The sequence below is a fragment of the Pholis gunnellus genome (genome assembly GCF_910591455.1).
Source record: "Pholis gunnellus genome assembly, chromosome: 7".
Lineage (NCBI taxonomy): Eukaryota > Metazoa > Chordata > Actinopteri > Perciformes > Pholidae > Pholis > Pholis gunnellus.
This window is the reverse complement of record NC_136533.1, coordinates 16,769,871-16,793,211: the sequence shown is the minus strand read 5'-3', so window position 1 is coordinate 16,793,211 and position 23,341 is coordinate 16,769,871. Positions and strand designations below refer to the sequence as shown.

General features: G+C 40.5%; 1 protein-coding gene across 2 annotated transcripts in view; it reads left to right on the top strand.

Moving 5' to 3' along the window:
• Positions 1-18,427, top strand: part of LOC306698375 (excitatory amino acid transporter 2-like) — a 28,272-nt gene extending 9,845 nt beyond the window's left edge. Inside the window, exons 2-11 of one of the 2 annotated variants that reach the window (XM_079162652.1) lie at positions 7,591-7,730; positions 9,457-9,609; positions 9,922-10,172; positions 10,560-10,707; positions 11,428-11,554; positions 11,750-11,983; positions 12,074-12,268; positions 13,071-13,205; positions 13,372-13,560; positions 15,439-18,427. In XM_079162652.1, the coding sequence (XP_079018778.1) occupies positions 7,601-7,730; positions 9,457-9,609; positions 9,922-10,172; positions 10,560-10,707; positions 11,428-11,554; positions 11,750-11,983; positions 12,074-12,268; positions 13,071-13,205; positions 13,372-13,560; positions 15,439-15,442 (1,566 nt within the window). In that variant the 5' untranslated portion in view covers positions 7,591-7,600 and the 3' untranslated portion in view covers positions 15,443-18,427. Of the gene's footprint in view, positions 1-7,590; positions 7,731-9,456; positions 9,610-9,921; positions 10,173-10,559; positions 10,708-11,427; positions 11,555-11,749; positions 11,984-12,073; positions 12,269-13,070; positions 13,206-13,371; positions 13,637-15,438 lie in introns of both variants that reach the window. The other variant, XM_079162651.1, reaches the window with a different exon arrangement.
• Positions 18,428-23,341: the final 4,914 nt, after the last annotated feature.

Here is a 23,341-nt window from a genome sequence, read left to right as displayed (position 1 = left end):
TCTCTCTCTCTCTCTCTCTCTCTCTCTCTCTCTCTCTCTCTCTCTCTCTCTCTCTCTCTCTTTCCCCTTTCAGCAATGTAGCGGGTATACCATAGCGGTAGTTGTAGTAGGGGGTGGGTTGGTCCTGCCTCACTGGCAGATTTAATGAGCTCCTGTGGGGATCGGACCAAAGCCATCAAAAGCTGTGTGCTGCTATATAGCCAGCTCTGTTAAACAGATGCGCCTCTGCTAATGATAGCATCGCTTCATACGCAGCCAGCATGAACGCATGAGCAGCTATAGGAGAAAAGAAACAAGTATGTCTGCAATAGGTGTGTAGCCCTTCAGTGGCTAGAGGAGGTACAGTGTAGAAAAATCTCACATGACTATGGATGATCTTCTTTTCTCCACTGACCTTTCATCTGTCCAGCTTTAGGTGGGGGCTGGGATAGAGGATACTGGGCGGGCAGTAACAAAATCTTTTTGGTTGCACCTTTAAAGGACACCACTGAAAAACAGCATGACAGTTACAACTCTTAGAACCCGATGGAGGAGAGACTGAGAGTTACACAAAGTGAGACATGTAATATGAATGCCAGAGAGTTTGAGGGTTACACACTTTGAATGCAACACAAAAAAGAGAGAAAAGAGGAGACCTAAAGGAGGAGAGGGAGAGACATTTGGGATGAGTATTTGTTTAGGATTGAGTGCCCAACTGTAGATCCGGCCGTTATGGCCAGATTGGATCAAACCAGAGCTCCCTGCAGATTTTATCCAGATAAATGGGAATCACCTAATTCAAGCCCTATGGCGCCCACTCCCCATAATAGGCTGTTCGCACATAATTACAGTGGGACTGGTCACATCTGAGAGACCTATGCAGACTACAACACTAGCCTCAGGATTCCCAGAGGCTCTCTCTAATGACTGCCTCATTATGGACACAAAGAGTTGTGCCAAACAAAGGAAAACCTTAGAGGATGCTGAGGGACAGGCACATACAGTATGGTTCAATCAGGAATTGCCTGGATGCTGATGCTCCCTGATTGTAAAATAGAATTTCAAAGAAGTGATGAAAGCATATAAACGTGAGTTGCAGCTGTAACATACATTGTAAGAAGCATTTTGCTAATTGCAGCACATGATGGGCAGTAACTAAAAAGGAGGTTTGTGTTCTTTAGTGAAATTTTATAGAGAGACACACAGACACAGAAATCGGCTTAATAAGGAAGATTTACTCCCAGAGGTCAATGTACTTCATTTGTATGTCTACAGTTTGTAGAAAAGTGAGGTAAAACATTACACATTTACTCACTTATTCTGCCGGAATTGGACTGTAAATGAGCACATTGTTTGGCATTAAATATTAATGTCCTTCATAATCACAGTCATTTGCTATGTATTCATTCATTAGCCATTCAGCATTCAGTCAGAAAACAGCATGGAATTGACTAAAATCTGCTCCATTCGATGTGCAGCTGTTTTGGGTCTGTGTCATTTTTTGTAATCATTTTTTTTTATCAGACAGTATTCTCACTCCATAGTCCACTTGGAAGTGGTTCAAGACCGCTGAGTGACTCTGCACACCTACATTGGTATGGGGTCACCAAATCAAGGCGATAAAGGGTCTGGTTCAATGATATTGCCTGTAATCGTTAATTTAGGAACACCAAGGTTTGACCAAGTGTGTGCCTTTGGTTAAGTCGATTCAGAATATGCACGAATATGTGCACATTGTGGACACACATATACACATTTAAAGGATTCTTTTGCTGAGCAGAGGTAGATGTGAAACTCCCAACCAGTAAAAGAACTTTTTCCATCTTTAAAAGTGTGTCTCCTCAAGATGAACTGACTGAGACACTGGTAGCTCAATTTCATTTGGGCAGTTTGAGACCTGTATAGTGGGAAAGCCCTGTGCAGATTGTGATTTGATATTTGAGGTTGAATCTACACAAAGTTTTAAGGCAGCTTCCCGATGAGAACGGGTTTTCCCATGCTCCCTCTATTCATAGGAGATATTGTGTCTTAGCAAGCAGCACTCTTCAGTGTTTTGTTTTGCTACTGAAAAACAGTGGGTTACACTGCTGATGGAATAAACCAGATTTGCATGACAGTCCACACATCTCTCTATCACTATCCATCACTGAATGCATTCATCCCAACAACCATCTAGGGATACATAATTGAGAGGCGTAGAGTGACAAAGCTTCCCTTTCTTCAGAAGCTGGAATTTATCTCCCACTTCCTATGCGCAGCACAACCTGAAGTGTTTGCTGAGAGCTTCATTTTGGGGGGGCTTTTTCACAGCTCCCAGGCAGCCAGTATGTGTGAGCCCATTTCTTCCCACTGCATGGCAAGTGGATGTGAGGCCCGGGGGGGGGGGCAGATATATCCGGGGCCTGGCCCAGCTCCAGTTGTCTTTACCTCACAGTATATTGTGACGCTCCAGTCATGAGAATGGGCATCAGGCCCCTCGAGAGACCAGTAGGAAACTTAATTTATATCTTCCTCTGACCTGAATTAGCTGAGTATAACACACAACTAGTCACCAATGCAAACGTGTTAATCATTATGTAAGCACGTGTTGTGGGTGGTTGAGTGGCATTGTATGGTAAAGCCGCTGACAGAAGCTCATTAATTATGCGGGATGGACACCAGAGAAGCTCTTTTTGGAAATGTCCTGAAGTTTCTAAATGTATTCAAATGCATAGTATAATTAAACTTCTCTGTCTATGAAATCAAATGTTCTTGGTGAGGTAAATATATAATGTCTCTATCCGTTTGCGAATCTTTCAAGCTGAAACCCATCTTTATATGGTGTGTGGGCAGGCCATGGGGTTGTGTGCTGGGTGTGTTTGTGCGCGGCTTCCCGTTTCCCCTTCATCCCACTTCTCTCTAAGCCGCAGTGTGTTGCTAGGACAACCCCTCGTGGTCCTTGCTGCATCCCAGCTGCCCTCAATGCCAGCACTCAGGGAACCTCCTCGCACTGGGAAGGCAGCATAAAATTGGGATAATCGCTGTCGATTATGGGACACAATGGGCTGCAGCCTCTGAAAGATTCATTCATCCTGGAAAAAGAGACTGTAGAGGGGGGAAAGAGAAAGGGGCGCCTTGGTCCCTCCGCTGCTCTCCCACGGTGGGCACAGGCATGACATCAGTGGCCTGAAAGAACTGGCATTCTGGACATGCCCACTGCCCTCCCTCCTCGCTATACCCTTACACCCCCTCCCATTTGAACCCCCTCCCTTCTTTTCTCGCCCTTGCCAGTTTGGATGCAGCGCTTGGCCGGGCGAGTTGGGGCCACTGCCACTGTTTGCGTGTGAAACAAAGGCCCTCAGAAGGAAGAGAGAGGAAGCAGAGAGCTTCACATGGTACCAGCCAAGAGCAGGGATGGCTGCCTCAGCCTTCCCCTCACAGGCCCCTCTTTTGGCTGAGAGGTGCTGGTGTGACCCCAGTACCCCTTTCTCCCCCAGTGTCCCTCTTACTCCCCCTTGGAACCCCTTCTTCTCTGTACTACTCTCTCGCTTCCATCCCGAAAATACTCTCTCTTCGCTGAGAGAGCCCTTTCAATGAGTATGACATGTCAAGGGATTTAGGATGAGTGATTTCTCATGACACAACCTTTGCCGACAGGGATGGGATTCCTCTGGCTTTTGTTGTGCAGTTGGTCATTTGTTTAAAGAGGAAATAGCTTTCCAACACATTTCCCTAATTAGAATTATGTGATACTGCTCAATACGATGTGAAGTCCCATGCTGCTGGGAGACTGCAGGGAAATCAGCGTGACACCATCTACACATGAATCATGTTGGTCATTTGTGCTTTGGAGTTCAGCAATTTGGAGTTTTGTTGAATAGTGGGGATACGTAATTTTATATGTTGGAGTGTGTGTAACTTGGATGTGTGGATCTTATTCTGCCAGAATCTTTAAAGACATATTTTGTGGCTTTTCTTCACTTTTTAAATTTATGTTTGTAGAGATTATAGCTGAATAAGTATATGTATATACCTATCATATATTTGAATTTAAGTATTTGGAAGATTGTGACATAACCATTTACATAAATCTAAAGGGTGACATAATATGTTGTAGTAAGAGCAGCAAACATTAACTCCCATCTGCTGTCTATCAGGATGACCTCAAAGCTCCCAAACGGCAGCATTATGACATTAACCCTTCCATGAGTCATTCCTTTGTCGTTTATTCCCCTCTCATCAAAAGGGCTACTTACAAAGCACTACTGTACTGTCCGCATTAGCAGGCATCATCGTGATCATCTCTAGCAGTTTGGCCTTTCCCTCACTATCCCATGTATAGCTGGATGAGGCTGGGAGCATACTCTCCAGGGGGGATTACCGTGTCCAGGGAATGGAGGGTCCCTGAGGGATTTGACTCTTAAGCTATTGACTCCTCCCTCCACTTCGTATTTTGTATTATTTATTTCTAGGTATGTTGGATGTGTGTGCATGCTCTGTGTGCCCTTGGTGTGTAGCTGGTTGTGGGTGGTGGTGGAGTCAAGGGGTGGGGGCTGATGGGGGTTTGCAGACTTCAGGATGGGGCAATTCAGGTTGCTGTGGCTGTGACTGGGTCTGTCGTCTGGGCTGTGTTGACTCGCTCCTCTCTGGATGCTTTGGAAGAGCTTGTGGACAGCTGAGAGCTGCTAGCTGTCAGCAGAGCTGTGGTGTCCGGGACATTACCTGCTGACATCTGGGAACTGTTCTGAATGGAGCAGTCGTGATCCTACTAACGATTCCTTGAGCTGATTTACTCTTAAATTCCAAAGGCTGGAGATTTGATACTGGTCAATGTATGTAGCACTTACCTCAACTCCAACAGAAATTAAGTAAGTACTCGCAATCTCATTTGCAGTTCTTCACAATTAGATTTCACGATCTAATTTAACTTTCTCTCTTTATTGTCTTCTTATTGATTCAATGCAAGCAATTTTACTTTCTGTAGAAGTCAATGGTAAACATGACAAGCTCCTATAATGTTAGTAAGTACATTAGTATATAAAGTATAGTATCCGCAAAAAATATACGGGAACCTCTCTTTTGTAACTGAAAGACATTTTTGATTGAATATCACCTGGGTTGACACCAGGTGTTGATTTGTTAAGGCCATCATTAATTCTTCATGGCTTAGCGGTCCTGTAATGCTGCAATTAATCTGATTTAGCCCTCGGCCAAGATTAGCCGGTTTATGAGATGATCCCATTAGAGACTGAGAAGAAGAAACTGTTTGGATGTGTGTGTGTGCATGCGTGTGTGAATGTCCTTTGAACTATGAAGTTCTATTATACTTTTATGTTCTTAATTTATTTTCATATTCACAGTTTCTAAAAGCCGCATCCCAGTGTAACTCAATGGCTGCTGAAAACTCCTCAGCTTAAGATCTCCGATTTAATCTTTATGGCAGAGAGAATCCATTCTAAACTCATGGCATACAAATCAAAGCAAAAACGATGTACACAAGGAGTATTCCCCATCAGGTAGAATAATTCCTTCATATAAGAAAAACACCTACTGATGTGAAATGACAGTTCTCTGCTGTAGTCGATTATTCTTTGCTGTACATTTTCATTTTCGTCTATCGTTGGGTCACACAAACCCACTCTCTCATCTGTCCTTCGCTTGATGAGAGAGGCGCTAATGAGAAGATCATGACAGAATAATATCCGTCCTCTGTGACGTCCAACGTCTGCTTTCTCACCATCTCAGTGCTAAAAATAATGAAAGGGAGAGAAACGGGGGAAAATTCAATTAACAGCACTCATCACTCTTAGGGAATGGGATTACATGGTAATGCCATTTTTTCTGGGTTTTATTCCTGGGGTTTTACTAATTCATTCAGCTATCATCTGAAGTATGACAAAATGATGGCTACTGTTTGCCTGCTGTTTGAATGTATTTTCTGTATTTCACACTTCACTTTGAAATTAATAAAAGGAGACAGGACTGGTCCATCTGTGTGCCTGGAAGCTGACCAGGTGGTCTTCATATAGCCAAGCTTACAAAGCTGCAATACACAAAGCTGAGGGAGGTGTGTGTGTGTGTGTGTGTGTCTCCGTGTGGAATTATTAGTGACAACTAGCACAACAACAATAACACCATAAAGAGCCTCTGGTTGCGAGGAAGTTTTCCAAATGCCTATTGAGTTGAGCTCGATGTCTTGCCTTTGATCAAATTTCAGCTTAACAAAAAAAACTTGAAAGCCACATAATTAATATCTATGAAGTGTTCTGACTGCTTAGTGGACATGGGGGCAGTTTACAAGGACAAAAGAAAAATCATTTCACCATTGAGGCTTCCATTAGTGAGTTCTATGCCACGAACCCCATGGGTGAGGTGAAAGGTCAGAGTCACAATATTTCTTCTTTGCTTTTCTTTGTAATTCATCACAGTAGACATTTGCACGGGCTTATTGGAGATGAATAGGAACACAGACACATTTCTACTATCTCATAGACAAAAAGGATGTCAAACCGTGCAACACAATTTGATATATTATTCCTGCGACTTGTTGAGGGGACGATGAATATAAAGCTCTTACTGAGTTACTGAACACCTGCCTAACTGGCATGTGACACACACAGCTGGCTCTCTTCTTGCTAACAAACACATTCACACCTCGCCGGGACCGCAGGAAGCTGCACTGTGCTGCCTGTAATGAGAAATCACTTTTCATTCAACTAATTACACTGCGTGACTGAGCCCCCTCTTCCTACTATTGTATTTGAGATCCTATGTGCTTCTAAATTTACTGTCACACATTTATAACTGAGACAGTGAATGTATAAGTGATTGAATAAGTCTTAACGGGCAATATGTTTGCTCCTCCTCTCTGGAATTCATCAAACCTTTGTACTATCAAGTGGGCATCTGTTTCACTTCTTCATCGCTGTCTTAAATGGATGTCTAGATACACTCACTAGGGGGTATTTGTCTCGGATTTTCTACACTGAACCACAGTATTTAACTAGAAAACAGACGATGATGATGACATGATGCATTATTTTAAGTTGTAAAGTCCCCATAATTTAACCGGGTTTGAAACTTGTACTCATAATGCAATCATCTTTTTGTTCTGTCTAAGTGCATAACAGCACTTTTTCAGAATGATAAAAAACTATCCTGGAAATTACTTCAGTCAGTCAAATTGCATAATGTACTTTCAAAAGCCCAGGCAATTTTTAACTGTGTCTGAAGTGTTGCCCCTATAGGAATGCAATTTTGCAAGCAGCAGCTTGTAGTCAGCTTCCATCTGTTGGAGGCGATATCAATCATGGACAGTGTTGGAGTGACAGATTGGCAACACACTTGAATGCTTAACATTTTTTACCATGCAGTGTTGTCTTTTTAACAATATCAGATATATTTTCAGAGACATCATGCACACCCAAAATGATCTGATTTACTGTATTACGGTGGTGTATTTTATTGTAGAGTCCACTTAATGTCTTGTTTTCTCTCTCACATATGACAGAACATAACCACGTGATATATACTGATTAATAATGCTGTTTAGCCAAGAGTGTGTTTTTGAAGGGGTTCAGCTTGATGCATTTTGTTCATAACAGTTTCATTTGTTCTTTGTCTCTATCACAGTGCCAACAGTATGCCTAAACAAGTTGAGGTGAGGATGCACGAGAGTCACCTGGAGCCCATTGAGGCCAGGCCTCAGTCCAAATGTGCCAAAATCTGCTCCAAGCTGTTCAAGAACCTTCTGCTCACACTCACCGTCCTCGGTAAGTCACCTCGTCGTCGGCGCATCAGTGTTCTGTTAACTCAGAGCTCGATTATGCAGCTTGCTCGTAATATGAGGAGGAGATGCCATCTGTGCTTGCTCAGTGTACCAGACAGTAAGATGACTGGGTGCCCTGACCTTCCCCAGCTTCGTGCCACCTGTTGCTATCAAACACTCTCTGCAGCACTGGACATCCAGACAACAGCCTCTGGTGGTGCATGAACATATTGTGATAATAGCATTGACTCACTGTGCCACAGGGGTATTTTAATGAAAAGGGAACAAAAGTAGTCGTGCAATTTCTTGTTATAAGCATTGAATCGGATTTGGGTTTGACGTGCACATATTGTTTATAGTTTGCTGTGTCTGACAGCCATGTGGTCCCTCACAATCTTATACTGTATATCATTAAGCATAGGTCATGAACCTGTTAAAACTGTTTAAATGCATATATGTGTGTACCTTATATTTCATTTAGCTGTGTGTGTGCATGTCTATCTGTATCCTGCTTGCATGGATGTGTGTTTATGTGAGCATGTGTAATGTGAACATCTCACCCCACTTGGCAGGACTCTCGCAAAGCAAGTGAGCCAGCATGATCATTGATCATCTGTCACTTGGCCGATAAGAGCCTGAATGGGAACTTGCAAATGAGCCAAAGAGAAGGCAGGAAATCAAGTGCCATCCAAAAACCCTTGGGTGTGCAGAATCCACAGGATGCTGCTAGACTGGAGGATAGATTGAAGCACAGAAGACAGCTTACAACAAAAAAAAGCTGCAGGGCTTTTGATTCCAGTGTGGGTTATTAAACAATGTCTCGGGCCTGTGTGAACTTTGGCAGTGGTGTGGCAGTAGAGGAAGTGCAGCCCCGAGGGGGCATGCTGGAGTGTGTGGCCTGAGAAGGACAGAAACAGAGAACAACTACCGGGCCTGGTAGGCCGGGCTACAGGGGGCTTAGAGCACACAGAGGTCATCTTTACCTTCCGGGGCAGAAACAATGTGTGGTTAGGAAAATAACAGTTTGTTGGAAGAAGCATATGTCAAGCGTCAACAGTGGCTTTGTTAGGGAGGGGCTGATGTTTGCAATGACACTGTTTTCATGCTCTAGAGAGAGAATGCAGGCCAGACGACAGGTTAGGTAGCAAAGAACCCACTGGATGGCAGAAATATGCCAGTGAGGAGTCGGCTCAACTACTTCCTTTCCCCACTTTTGATAAATCCTTGTGTTAGTCTCTTTTACTTGCCCTACCAGAAAGGGAAAAAAATCTTCAAAAAAATGTGGGGTTTGCTGAGATTATAGATGCTTCACCGAGAAATCTGACATGCTGCCTCCTCCCTACTGCTTCAAAAAGATCAGATCTTAATCCTCCATGAGCTTTACTCTCTCTCAGCAGGTTTTCGGTTTTATCTTCTCAACCCACTGTCCTCTTTAAATCAGCATGTAGCAGACAGCCTGTTGTACAGCTCCTAACAACTGAATTGAGTTATGAAGGCTTCTTTATGGAGATAATCATAGCTCATTTGCTATTTCATACATTATATCTAAGCTTTTTCCATTAGCACATAATACACCCATGAGAAATGACTTATTTTCTTTTATTAAAATGGAGTATCCGTATTTCATTCTGTCTGACTTGTCAATATCTGACTTCATTTTCGATTCTCTTCTATTTTGCCGTTATACACTCGTGCAGTTTCACTCACTCACACAATTCCTTGCACTTCAGGTGTGATCTTGGGAGCTGTATCAGGGATGTTGCTTCGTGTCGCCTCCCCGATCCACCCGGATATTGTCATGGTGATTTCTTTTCCCGGAGACATCCTGATGAGGATGCTGAAGATGTTGATCCTGCCACTCATCATCTCCAGTTTAATCACAGGTTCAGTGTGACTGATCTCTTATGGCAAATACATATATTAATACAATAATATTGGATATTTTTCATTTTCATCTACACATTCCACTGCTGTAATACAAAAAAAACATGTTATGACTGTGATCCTGATTCTGAAATCGACAGTAATTGTTATACATCATGCCATTCCATCATACACGTGATCAAATACTATCATGCAAGGCCATAATAGTCTTTGCATCCAGGCTTCATAGCCTGCAGTATTAAGTCAACATTTCCATTCAATAATTTAAGGTAACTACCAAGTAAACACAATCTTGCTTGTTTTGGATGCAGGTCTGGCTGGTTTGGATGCCAAATCCAGCGGTCGCCTGGGAACCAGAGCTATGGTCTACTACATGAGCACAACTATTATTGCTGCTGTACTGGGAGTCATCCTGGTGTTAGTCATCCACCCTGGCAACCCCAAACTGAAGGAGAATCTGGGCGAAGGCGAGAAAAACGATGAAGTGTCCAGTTTGGATGCCTTCTTCGATCTGATCAGGAACCTGTTCCCAGAGAACTTGGTGCAGGCTTGTTTCCAACAGGTAATTGACGATGACACGATTTAATGCTGAAGTTTGACAGTCAGTGCAGGTGCTAGATGTTTAGACAGTCTATGATATATGAAAGATATGATATATCCTGGATGATTGGCATCACTTATTATGGAGTATAATTTGTCGCCCAAAATCAAGTTAGAGAGACTTACAAGTTTGTATGTCTAGAAATAGGTATACACAAAGAGTGTCCATAGACTGTCTTTATATAGCTGGGGGATTATTAACAGAGGAATCAAAATGCACCTTTGATTGTAGGGACACACCATAGAAGAAGCAGAACATGATTATTAAAAGTTGAGTGGCCTTGTGTCATATATCACAAATTCCAGCATTGTTTATCAAACTTATCAATCTTTTCCTCCTTTAACTCAGATCCAAACCGTCACGAAGAAGGTAGAGGTGATTATTGCGGAGGACCTCAATGCAACGTCTGTAGAAGGCCTGGTGGCTAACATGACCAGGGAGCCTCAGTTCATCGTCAAAAAAACCCTTCAGTTCAAAAGTGGCATGAATGTTCTGGGTATGTAAAAACGCTTACAGTATGTGTACTATTACTACTAAACAAAACAAACAAGAGTCAACAGCGATGCCTCTGTGAGGCCGTATTTAGGCACTCTGTGCTTTGAGCTTAACACTAATATCAGCATGCTAACATGTCAAGAATGACAATGCTAACATGCTGATGTTTAGCAGGTAGAATATTTTTGCATGTTCACCATCTTTGTTCAGCATGTTAGCTTGCTAACATTTGCAAATTAGCTCTAAACATAAGCTAATGCCGATCAGCATGTAAATAGTTTTGCAGATATTTGGCAATGTATACAACACATTGACTTATTTTCAAGTGTCATGGCAATACATCCAATAGCTGTTGAGACATTTCACTCAAAACCACATGTGTGAACCTTATGGGCAAGGGGCGCAATGAATATCTCTACCAAATGTCACTGGAAATTCATCTAGTTGTTGAGAATTTTCAGTCTGGGCCAAAATGGTGAACTGACCAACCGACCGAATGTTACCCATAGGGCCATGCTGCTAGCTTCGCTAAAAATCAAAACAATATTCACAGTTTTACATTTACAGAATTTCGCAGTAGCAAATATCTGGACAAACCAAATTTGTTTGGCCGTTAATGGAAAACTTCTCATCTTCTAATAATAATCCCCTCATGTGGTAATCATCTCATCCGTCCACACTGGTATTTAAAGTTTGATACATTTATGATTTTCTGTCACAGGTATGATTGGTTTCTTTATTGCATTTGGCATCTGCATGGGCAAGATGGGCGAGAGGGCCAGACTCATGCTTGAATTCTTCAACATCCTCAATGAGATTGTGATGAAACTTGTCCTCTGTATCATGTGGTTAGTATCACTTAAGAATCTCATTGACTCATTTTGAAGTTATTTTGAGCCAGAAATAACAGTTAATGCCAAGTTATTTCTCAAGTCATTACATTTTATAAAATTATAGCTATGTGAAACAGAAAAAAATGGTGTCCTGACAAATATTTTGTGGTCTGTATTTAAAGTAATAACTAACGCTTTTCTTTTTGTCAGGTACTCTCCCTTTGGTATTGCCTGTCTTATCTGTGGTAAGATCATCTCCATCAAGGACCTGGAGGTGGTGGGCAGGCAACTGGGCATGTACATGGTGACCGTGATTGTTGGCCTCATAATCCACGGAGCAATCTTCCTTCCCAGCATCTACTTTGTTATTGTCAGGAAAAACCCCTTCACCTTCTTCCTGGGAATCTTCCAGGCCTGGATCACTGCCCTGGGGACTGCCTCCAGGTCAGCATCAGAACGAATGGATAGTTGTTTATTGATATTTCTACAGTTGATACAAAGCATAACCTACCTTCATCTGCTTTATCCCTCCAGTGCCGGTACACTGCCCGTCACCTTCCGTTGTCTGGAGGAGAACTTAGGTATTGACAAAAGAGTCACTCGTTTTGTCCTGCCAGTCGGTGCCACCATCAACATGGATGGAACTGCTCTGTATGAGGCGGTTGCAGCCATCTTCATTGCCCAAATGAACGGCATCCACCTTGACCCTGGTCAGATTATCACTGTCAGGTCAGGAGACACTTATGATTTGTTTATCCTTGAGCTTGAAACATCATATTTTATCAGTTGATGTAATTTGCACTGTATAAGTCTATGTTTTAAATGTCAGCATCAATGTTGCAAAATGAGGAAATCTTCCATTATATTTCAACAATCCCCGAATGGAAATGAATTGACTTAAATTAGCTTTTCATAGCCGTAACAATAATAACTGTAATTCCCATTATTTAAAGAGGGTTTAAATGGAGCCCTGAGGATACAGTTTACCAAACACATTTCGCTCTTAATAAATGAGGAAAAACACAGCAGCAGTGTAGGGGCGTTTAACAGTGAACAGAAAAGCCTCTGTGGCTCAAAGCAGCAACTTTAGAGAAGAAATTTACAGTTTAGAAAATAAACCACGAGAAGGAAGTGACGGCATGTGCCCGTTTGTCTCATGCTACGCAGGAAGACAAACACCAATCTGTAAAAAAAAATTCCAAAAGCTCTTCTGGTAATAGAGTGAGTTAAGGATGGACGACCTTCAGCTTGGCATTTATATGGCATAATAATCCATGAAACTCTTGAATTAAACGTCTCTCGCATTTAAAAGTCTCACCATGTGTGATGGAGGACCTACTCTGGTGCTCTTCAGCTGCTGCTCTTATATACAAGTACCATCGAGAATTAATGTCTTCATGTGTAGCTGTGTTCACGTTTGCGGGTATTTCAGGAGTTGTGGCAGGGTGTGGGGTCGGTTGCGGAGATTGCGGTTAGGTGTGATGGGTTTGGAAAATGTGACTGACTGCTGCTTTGCTGTGATTTCATCCAGTCTGACAGCCACCCTGGCCAGTGTTGGAGCTGCCAGTATTCCAAGTGCCGGCCTGGTGACTATGCTCTTGATCCTGACCGCTGTAGGCCTGCCAACCCAAGACATCAGTCTGCTGGTGGCTGTTGACTGGCTGCTGTGAGTTTGACAAGACAAAAACATATTTTGTGGTGACATATTGATTCTTCCCTTTGCTTCTACATAAGGTTTTGTTTTTTCAGGCGTCTGGGAATCCCTGCTAGTATATTCCTCATTTGATAAAGTGTAGAAAAACACATTTTTATACTGCTTTCTCTGTCCTCAGCGATCGATTCAGGACCTCAGTGAACGTGGTGGGGGACTCCTACGGTGCAGGCATCGTGTACCACTTGTCCAAGGCTGAGCTTGAGGAGCTGGACGCGCACGGGGCCAAATCCGATGACATTGAAATGATGTCGAAGACCCAGTCTTATTACGATGACATGAAGAACCACCACGAAAACAATTCCAACCAGTGCGTCTTAACCTCTACCGCTACCGCAACCTCTAGTGCCACTGCTAACAATTCTGTCGTAGTAGATGAATGCAAGGTACAATTAATGCTTCCAGACATAGAGACTTGTATTTAACCCTTTCTGTGGTTGCATGCTCACCCTGCATGTTTGTTTGACTCTGTTTTGTTCATTGCATCTCTGTACATAATAATCGTAATACACCCACTGCTCGTTTAAGACAGGAGTGTAGCACGAGAACAACAGATGCATGTGGACGTATGTATTTCATTTTTCTTGAAAAGCAGCTTTTGTGTTAAATGAACATACAAAAACTTAAAGCGCTCAAGCCAAAAAGTTTTCAACATTACACAAACTTTAACATGTTTGGAGGTCAGTGCATGAAAATGAAGGACGCATCAGCTCCTGCTCTGTACTCAGCCGTATCAGATGGCTGTAACCTGTTGGGGATTGGCTATAACTCAAAAGGCAGATGCAGATAGTCCCCATCATGACCCTGAGGAATTATTTAGCAGCCCTCCCATCTATCAAAAGTTCACACTGTGATCATTTTAGTTCTCATTTCCCTTCTGTTCAGCGTAATATCTAATGTGGTTCATTCTGCGTTATCTTAAAATGTAGGGTATTTTCATTATTATTTATTATTTTTGTTAAACAGGCTTATTTCCAAAGGTTCACCCTTGCTTGTATAAGTGTTACAGCTAATTAGTAGTTCATATATTCCCTATATATACACTTCAACCACACTGTCAGTGAGTCATTCCCAGTTGGGATTTTACATTTTGACACCAGCTATTTCTGTCCATTGTGAGAACTCGGTTGTGAAATAAAAAGCTGTGAAGCAGTTCCTGTAATATGGAACATAATGCAGTTTGAATCCCGTCTTTGAATGTGTTCCAGGCTTTTAGAATAATATACGGGAGTTCAGAGTGCTTGTTCCCTTGTACACACACACACACACACACACACACACACCCTGGTGGAAAAGGTCCACTGATGAGCCTATTCATTTATTAAAGGATGAAAGGTGTTGCCTAGCAACGCTGGCAACCTGTCACACAAGTGATCTGTCCATAGTAAAAAGGGATATCCTCCTATTTGAGTCTCTATTTATGAAAACATTTACATACATGTGACACAATGGCTTGCTATTTCAAAGAACCACCATGACATATATTTCTGCTTTCTGGTCTGTTTTGCATGTAAATAGTGCGACTCACATTTCTAACCCTCAAAGATGCAAACCCCTGTAGGCTGCTTGCAAAATAGCAAAAACCTAACAACGCATTAATCATGTCATTTTTGTACCTTGTTTTCAAAGTGATCTGTCTATTTTGCCTTCGTTCATCGTATTTTTTTTATTTTTTTCATTGCCTGTTTTAGGTCATCATAAATATGTGATCCGTTCCCAGTTCCATAAAAAAAGCTCCACTCTCAGGGCTGCTATAAGCATGATCATCAGTGGTATTCCAGTATTCTTCCACCGTTTTTGTATATTGCAAAATAGCTATGATACCTAAGAGGCAGTGTTTTAATGCCAAAGTACTATAGCTACAGCACCCAACATTACAGATATGAATGTCCTAAATGGTATTCTGGCTTTACAGTTATACAATATTGACAGTCATGTGTGTTATCTCAAATGATAACCTCGACAAAACTAGGACACAGCAGCATTGTTTGGCTTTTTTTGATGGCATAGCAAGCAATAAACAATGGTCAACCATGCTGTATGAGCTTTTTAAGCCTGATTGACCAACTAGATTGCTTGGCTGAAACTTAAGTGCGAGCACTGAATCAGTAATGCAGATCCAAAGTTGTATTACAAATGAACTGTGTTTTGTTTTGTCTGTGTCTTTCTCCCTGCTAACTGCTTACAGGTAACCTCAGCCACTAACGGCTCTGCTGCGGAGTGCACGCTTGTTGAGGAGGGACCATGGAAACATGAATAATGGCAGCACAGAGATCCCCTGCTCCTGGGCTCCACAAGCTTTCCTATTTGGTGATAAAAAAAGAGTGAATGAAAAAACAGTCACACGAACAGAACTACTAATTGTTTTTTTATGTAGTTTTCTTTTTTTATTAGTCCCTTTACAAGTTTTTGTAACTGTCTATCTGACTGATTTATAATACTAATTCACTTAATTCACGTGAAATGATAACAGAGGTACACTTTACCTGTTAGAGCACAATTATGACCGTATAGCAGATACTTGCACAACATACTTCAAGGCTTGGGGAGGAAAGGAAGAGAAAAACAAGTTCGATAAGCTACACCTAGCAATACATCCTGGTTCTACATTCATGTGAGACGCTATTAAGATGAGAGAAGAAGTGAGAGCATTAATCATGAAAACCAACGTAATGTTTGGACTGAACTTTCCTGAATCTCAGCCCTGTCAGTACCATCACAAATGTGTGCATAAGGCCACTGATTTTCCTTCTCAGCTCTCATCTAAAAACATCACTTTTGATTCTCAAACTGTCAGAGACTTTAAACTGCATCTGACTGCATTTGCCCAATATTTCCCGCTATCCCTGAGGTCCAGCAAACGGATGAAAGGGTAGGAGGCAGGGAGAACAGCTAAGATCAGGATAACCACACTGAGCCTCATAATGTACAAGCACAGTCACAGGAATTATAAAGCACAAATCATACCATGGACGCCATTTTTTTGTATCCCCCTTTTGTTTTTCCTTTTTTTTCTGCTGTAAAGGAAAGGGACATATTTGTAACCTGTTGAGTGAGATATGAATCTGGTTTGTGTGTGTGTGTGTGTGTGTGTGTGTGTGTGTGTGTGTGTGTGTGTGTGTGTGTGTGTGAGATAGAGAGAGAGAGAGAGAGAGCTGGAGTTAAGAACATGACCAAGTTAAGTATAGGGACCAAACAGGCAGAAAATCAATCAACTTACTGAGGCCTTTGAACTGCCTCCCTGACGTCACTGACAACACATTATTACGTCTTCTAACATTTATGTCCATTAATAACTGGCTGGCAAAGCAGTTGATATTACCACAGTTCCTGTTGAGGCCTCAAAGCTAAGAAAACCACTGCCCTAAATATGAAACATCATTTTCTCATCCCCCCCAAAAAAATTCTTTGTGATGCCAATGAAATTAAAAGAAGATTAGGCGCCAAAGGGATTGTTGTAAAAACAAACAAATAATAAATGATTGACACATCTGCATAATTTGTAGCACAGAAAGAGATAATAAACAGCACAAACAGAATGATAGAGCACAAATAAAGCCAATGAGGATGGTTTTCAGTCAGTGGCATAGTCAAAGTCATGCACATTATCGTTTTATGTGAACACTGATTGTATTCAAAGTTTAAATTTTAGATTTTAAAAACACAATAAGGGACAGCGGAAGATACTCAGGCTTGTATGTTTACTCTTTTACAGGGAAAACAAAAAAACAAAAATGTTTACTTTCTCATTGTAGAGCTTCAAAATATGGCCTCTTAGCGGCACAACTTTTCCAAGCATTGACCTTAAAAATGGTGACAATTTACTGCAAATGTCTTTGTGAAAGACAGTAATTTCATTATATGATAATATGCTGGGAAGGAGCGTTTCCTAGCACATACAGGAAGCACACACGCGTATTTCAGACAACATTCCAGCGATTGAATGATCCTCAACCTGCATACTCTCTGAAAGCACAGACACGGTTATTACTGACAGAGTACACAAGGTGAACCACCAGAACATAACAAAATAAATAAGAAACAAAGAAGTAGTGCAAGGTTTGGCTGACAGATGGATTCATGGCTTGCACAAACAGAGACTGATATAACACTTTCCGGGAGGCTTGCCAGCTTCTTGTTTAGACAGTCCTAAAATAAGGTAAACAACAATATATTTTAGCCACCAGAGCTCAAGACTGTTTCCACAAACCCTAGATGCTGCAGCTGTGTGTCCATATGGGTTCAAAGATGCTTTTAGGACAATGGACACTTCACATGCATTATGCCAGAATGTTGCCAACTATCAGGTAATATATTCCTCTCATAGACCAAATGGCTTAAAAAGATCTGCAAACACAAAAAAAAAACAAAGCTGGACTCCTGGCTGTTAATCTTTTTTAGCCTTCGTGAGTGAGAGGTGAGATTTCTGTGATGTGGCTGTGGATTTGATTTCTTTATCAGTATTATGTCCTTCTCTCCTGTCTTGTTTCTTTTCATTTGTGCTTAATGACAACCTTGCCTTGAAGATGTTCGCTTCAAATAAATCCCAACAACGAATGCCAATAGGAGTAACACTAAAAAACGTAACAAAACACGTAGCACAGCACTATGTCCTTTAGTTCCTGAAACACAGACTCAGAAGATGTCTTTCAACTTTGCTTTTTTTGAAGCTCGGCTAACAAGTGTGCTTTGATACAACAAAGGTGTTCTGCCTTACACACTGCACAGACTTACGCACACCATACACACAAGTATGCACAAACAGACACACACACACACATACACACACACACATTCACCTTTGTTTTTAAATGCACACATATAAACACACATGCAAACACTCTTAATTAAACCTGGAAGGTCACTACATTTCTAATTGTAAGCTGCTGAGCACAGCACTGACACCCTGTCAGGCCCTCTGAGTCGGATCTTTCAATCTTGTGATCTTCAGGAAAAGAAAAAGAAATGTCTCCAGTAAGGAGACAATACAGACCATAGTGTCATCGATGGGGATTGAGTGTTGGACCACTATTATGTTCAAACTCACGATTTTAGAAGCATGAATACAATAAAATGATAATTATTTTTTGCACCACTATCTTAAAAGCATGATATTTTGAAGTGCTTGCACTTTGTGTATATATTGTAGGTAACAGATGTTTTTTGTTTGTTTGTTTTGTTCCTTTTTTTTTTTTTTGGGGGTGTGGGGGGGGGGGGGGGGGGGGGGGGGGGGGGGGCGTTGAAATGGTATATAGGAACATAGTTTCATTGCTGTGACATTTTAATGTAATCCTTTAAAAAAATATATCTCATCTATGTCCTGAGTAAAATTAGATTAGGCAAAATATATAGAGAGGAAATCGTGTAATAAATTGCTTGTTTTTCTGTTCTCTAATAGTTGTTAACTAGATGTTTTACTTACCTGTCACACACCAATATATAAATATCTTTTTTTTTCAATCTAATGTAAGAGTTTTGAATGTTTGTTCATGAAGATATAAGCAGTGTGCATTCATTTTCATTGTACATAAATAAATATATAATTGTTCTGTTCAGTGGCGAAGCAGACTTTTCTGGAAATTACAGTGATCCTGAAGCAAATGCTGTTTGAGAAAGAACCAGAGTGAGAAAGAGAGGGACAGAAAGAGAGCGAGGGGAAGTTTTTGGTTTGAAAAAAGGGGGCCAACATGAGATATATTTTGATGGGAATTTCTGTAATAAAAGTTGCGGAAAAGAGAGACAAATAAAGGAAAAGGTCAAATTTGCCCTGTATGTAGGATACAGTGAGGGAAAAAAACACAGCCTAGTTGTTGATTTAAGTGAAAGAACAAACATTTGATGCATTCGGATGCCTGTTACAGTATAGAGCAACATTCCTCAGGTGACTCATCTGAACCATTTTGTCTTTTGAATGAAGAAAACTGGCTTTAGTCTCAGACATCTTTGTTTACCTGGTGCATGTGCATTTAAAGCTGCAAGACATGGATATATCTAGATCGTACCTCGTCTAAACGCCCCATCTTCACAAACATTATGCCATCAACATTATGGAGGTTTATAGAAATCCCACTTGGTAAACTGCCTTTACTCCACTTGCCTTTTTTTTTGCTTTCTACACAGAAACTATATGCACTAACAAACACCTGGAACTGGAGCTGAGTTAAATAGTACTGATGAAATGGGATTTGATTGATACAGTATTTCAAACAAAGAGCTATTATATCTTCAAGCTTGTCCTTTTCTACTGAAATGAGTCTTTTTGAAGAAACTCCTAAACAGAGCTGATAACCTGTCATACTCCTGCCAACAACTTGCTTTCCCGATCTTACTTTTCTAGGCCTTTCCTCTTTGTAAAGCTGTTGTAATTTTGATGTAAAGGCAGAGCGTATGTGTGGGGGAGTTACACTACTGAGACAAAAAAAGACAAAAAAATTCTTTCCTCGGTCTATGGTATACATAAAAAACCTGTTTCTACATATCAATAAGTGTTGTACCTTTGGTGTACATATACAAATATAACTAATAAATGTTGATTCATAACTAAATATTGGTATTTTGGTTGTGTGATTATTCATTTTTACATCATGTCACATAACTGTCACACACACACACAGATATACAATTTTCATTGTCTGTTTCTGTCACTCAGATGGTGTTAAAACGACAACTCAACTCATAAACACAAAACCTTAGGCTCAGCCTAACCGTGACAAGAAGCTGCACAAACACAGACATGCAATTGATTTGTATGACTATTAATAAATAGACACTGGATCACAAACGGAGTGTTACAGCATGACATGACAGGAACAACTCATTTTATTTAATGAGATTTTGGTTGAGGAAGATATTTTATAGACTCTAACATCAGGTGACTGTCAGGACATTACTATACTTTGACTTTTTCATGACACTTGTTATAACATTGTTATGGCAAACTACTATGTAAATGAAATGACGTTTTTTATTTTCAAGACAGTCTTACTGTTTTTGACATGCTATACAATGACCCTTTCATTATGTACTGTACTATTACCTTTTCATGACATGCTACACTATGATTAATGACATACTATACAATAAAATATACATCATTTTCATTTGTAAGGCTTTTTGAAGATATTTATTATTGCACATTAGAGTCTTTTTAGACTTTTTTTTAGACTTTACTAAGGTTTTTTATCACTTTTCCCCAAAATACTATGCTATAACTTTTTGGGAAATACTGTACTATGACTTTTAATAAAAGTTTTTGACATACGACACGATGACTTTTATGACTTTTTCTAATGGTTTCTTTCAAAACACTATACTATGACTTTTTTTGACACGCTATACCACTTTTTAAAGTTCTTTATAAATGAAATATGTATTGGACTAACTACATAACTAAACTACTAAATGAATAAACGATAAAATAAACAACATTAATGAAATTAATAAGGAATATGAAGAAGAGTACAATGAATAACAATGGACCACAAATAAATCTAAAATATTACATGTTAATCCATCAATTGACGTTTTTGCATTAAATTTAGCTAAAAAAAAGAATGCACGTTTCAGCAGTTGAGAGTTTTAGATGCACCAGGGAATAATGTGAAGCGCCTTTATATTAGTTTTAATTTAAATTAAATGTATATCTTTAGTTCTAATGTATTTTTATCTACGATTATTTAATTACCTGACTTAATTATATTTTGCCTAGAAACATCAAACTCAGCTACATCTAGAAATTGTATTGTTTCACTGGATGGTTCTGGCAGATGGGAGGTAAAGCTGTACGAAGTGGCAGCTGTTCCTCTCTGGGCATCTCTGCATCTTGTTGGATGATAGTCTGTTGGATCGCATTCCTCCATCTTTTGCTCCGTAGCAGTTGGTTCGGCTTCCTCTGGTTTCTTTGGACCTGGTCGTCTTCTTCACGTTTATCATATTGTTTACCACATTTCAGTTTTCATCATCTTTCCATGGATGATTATTACAGTCGTAATTTTTTTTTTTTAGATCTAGGAACAAAATGGATGAATAGCAGGTGTCGTTTGACGAGAGAAGTTGTGATACTACTTGGTACTGGGTTATTCGGACAATACTTCAAAGGCACGGAGTACCGATACCCAGCCCTATGATATAGAATGCCATGAATAAGTCAAAGTATATTATGACGTAAAAAAAGCATATGACTTGTTTGACTCCGTTTAACACTTCGATGGAATAATGGCATCTTTATCTTTCAAAATGGTCGTCTTCATCTAAATCTTTGTTTCCCTGAATTAACATATTCTCACAGCACGACCCTGGTGCCATGGAAACCATACTTCTCATGTGGGGAAATGTAAATACTCGCATCCCACTGTCATGTCATTCACACGCTCCCTTTTGCTTTCACACATGCAGAATAATTAGTGAGTGAACACACCACATTCTCTTTCTATGCACATTTATTTCCGTCCATGACATTACAAATCTTTTCGGCAACATCTTTTGTTAATTTGTCATAAAACCTGCCTACACTAGCACATTTGCTACTTCTCCTCAAAAAGGAATCACGAGAGCAAAAGCAGGGGAAAAAAACGGAAGAAGTCAGAAACAAAACAAAAATCTGTTTGCAATCGCTGTATGTAATTCTGCATTTTCATACTGAAACCAGAAAGAATTAGCTGTCACACAGGGAACAGTATTGATATGACACAATGTATGATATATTTCACCAATGAGAAGGTCAGTAAAAAACGGCAGCATTTTGTTTTACGTGTGGAAAATGTAAAAAAGACGGGCAAATTGGGGCTTGGTCAACGAGCTTCAATCATCACACCCCTCCCCCTCTCGATCACGTGGACAACATTGTCACAGCCCCATTCTTATGAAGAAACCTTTACAGTGCTATGTGTTAACAGCTCATACGCTCCCCATTATCATAGGTGCCATGTAGTTTATCTAAAGCTAGGCCGCTGTCACTCACGTGACGCAAATGAGAATACATTTTGACATTTTGCACTCAAAATAGGATGAATTTATCCTATTCTTTCTTTTTCCTTAATCAATGTACACACTGTGTATATAGTATGTATACATATTTTTTTTATTATGCTACCTATAACATTCAGGAAATCATCGTTATTCCCAACCCAATATGAATGTATACCATAATAACTGACTTCAGTGGTGCATCAATTGCACAGTTTTAGATGCTATACATCAAGTTGATTCATACAATATCCACTCCACTCTGACTATTGCAAAATTCAGTCACAAATGTGTACTTCGGAGATACTGTCTTCTAATTAAATAACCCTAAAAAACGGGGATACAAAGCCCCTTTCTACCAAACAAAAAGCACTGGCAGCTATTGCTAAGGCATTTCCAAAACATATGCGTTATATACAGAGACCAAGAAAAAGGGAATCAAAGCTGCATACGTTAAAGTAGTGACATCCCCAATTGTCTTGAAAATGGAAAAAAAAGCTCCACAGGCAATGTCTGAAATATACACAAAGTTACAACAAGCAACAAAAAAAAGAGATGAAACATGTAAAACATCAAAGGTTGTTTTGCTCGAAATTATGATTTTTTTTTTCAATCCGCAGTAACGGGTGTCATCACTGACTCATCATTTCTCATTTAGAATGAAAGGCCCTACCATTTGGGATCCACCAACTATATAACAAAGAGAACAATTTGCCATTACTGTTATTCCCAAGTTAGACCCTCATCACCCCTCCCTTTAAAACCCATGTCTATCCAGCCCCATCATCAACAAAGCATACAACTCACACACACACACACAAAGAACTGACACGAAACACATTCACACACCCTGCTGCATCAATGCATGATTCCCCACCATGCATGATGCTCTTTGACTGCCATTCAGTCCTAGCTAACCTGGCATACCAGACAAACAAAATGATGCACATGTTGGTTTGAAAGACCCTGCAGACCCAGTACAATATTGTACCTCAGTTAGACAATCTTTCTAAATAACACACACACATATACCCTTACTCAGTGTCCATCCAGTGCTGGCCACTAAAGCAGTTGCGGTCCCCCCCCCCCACCCTCCACACCAGTGTTTGGAGCCCCAACCCGTCCAA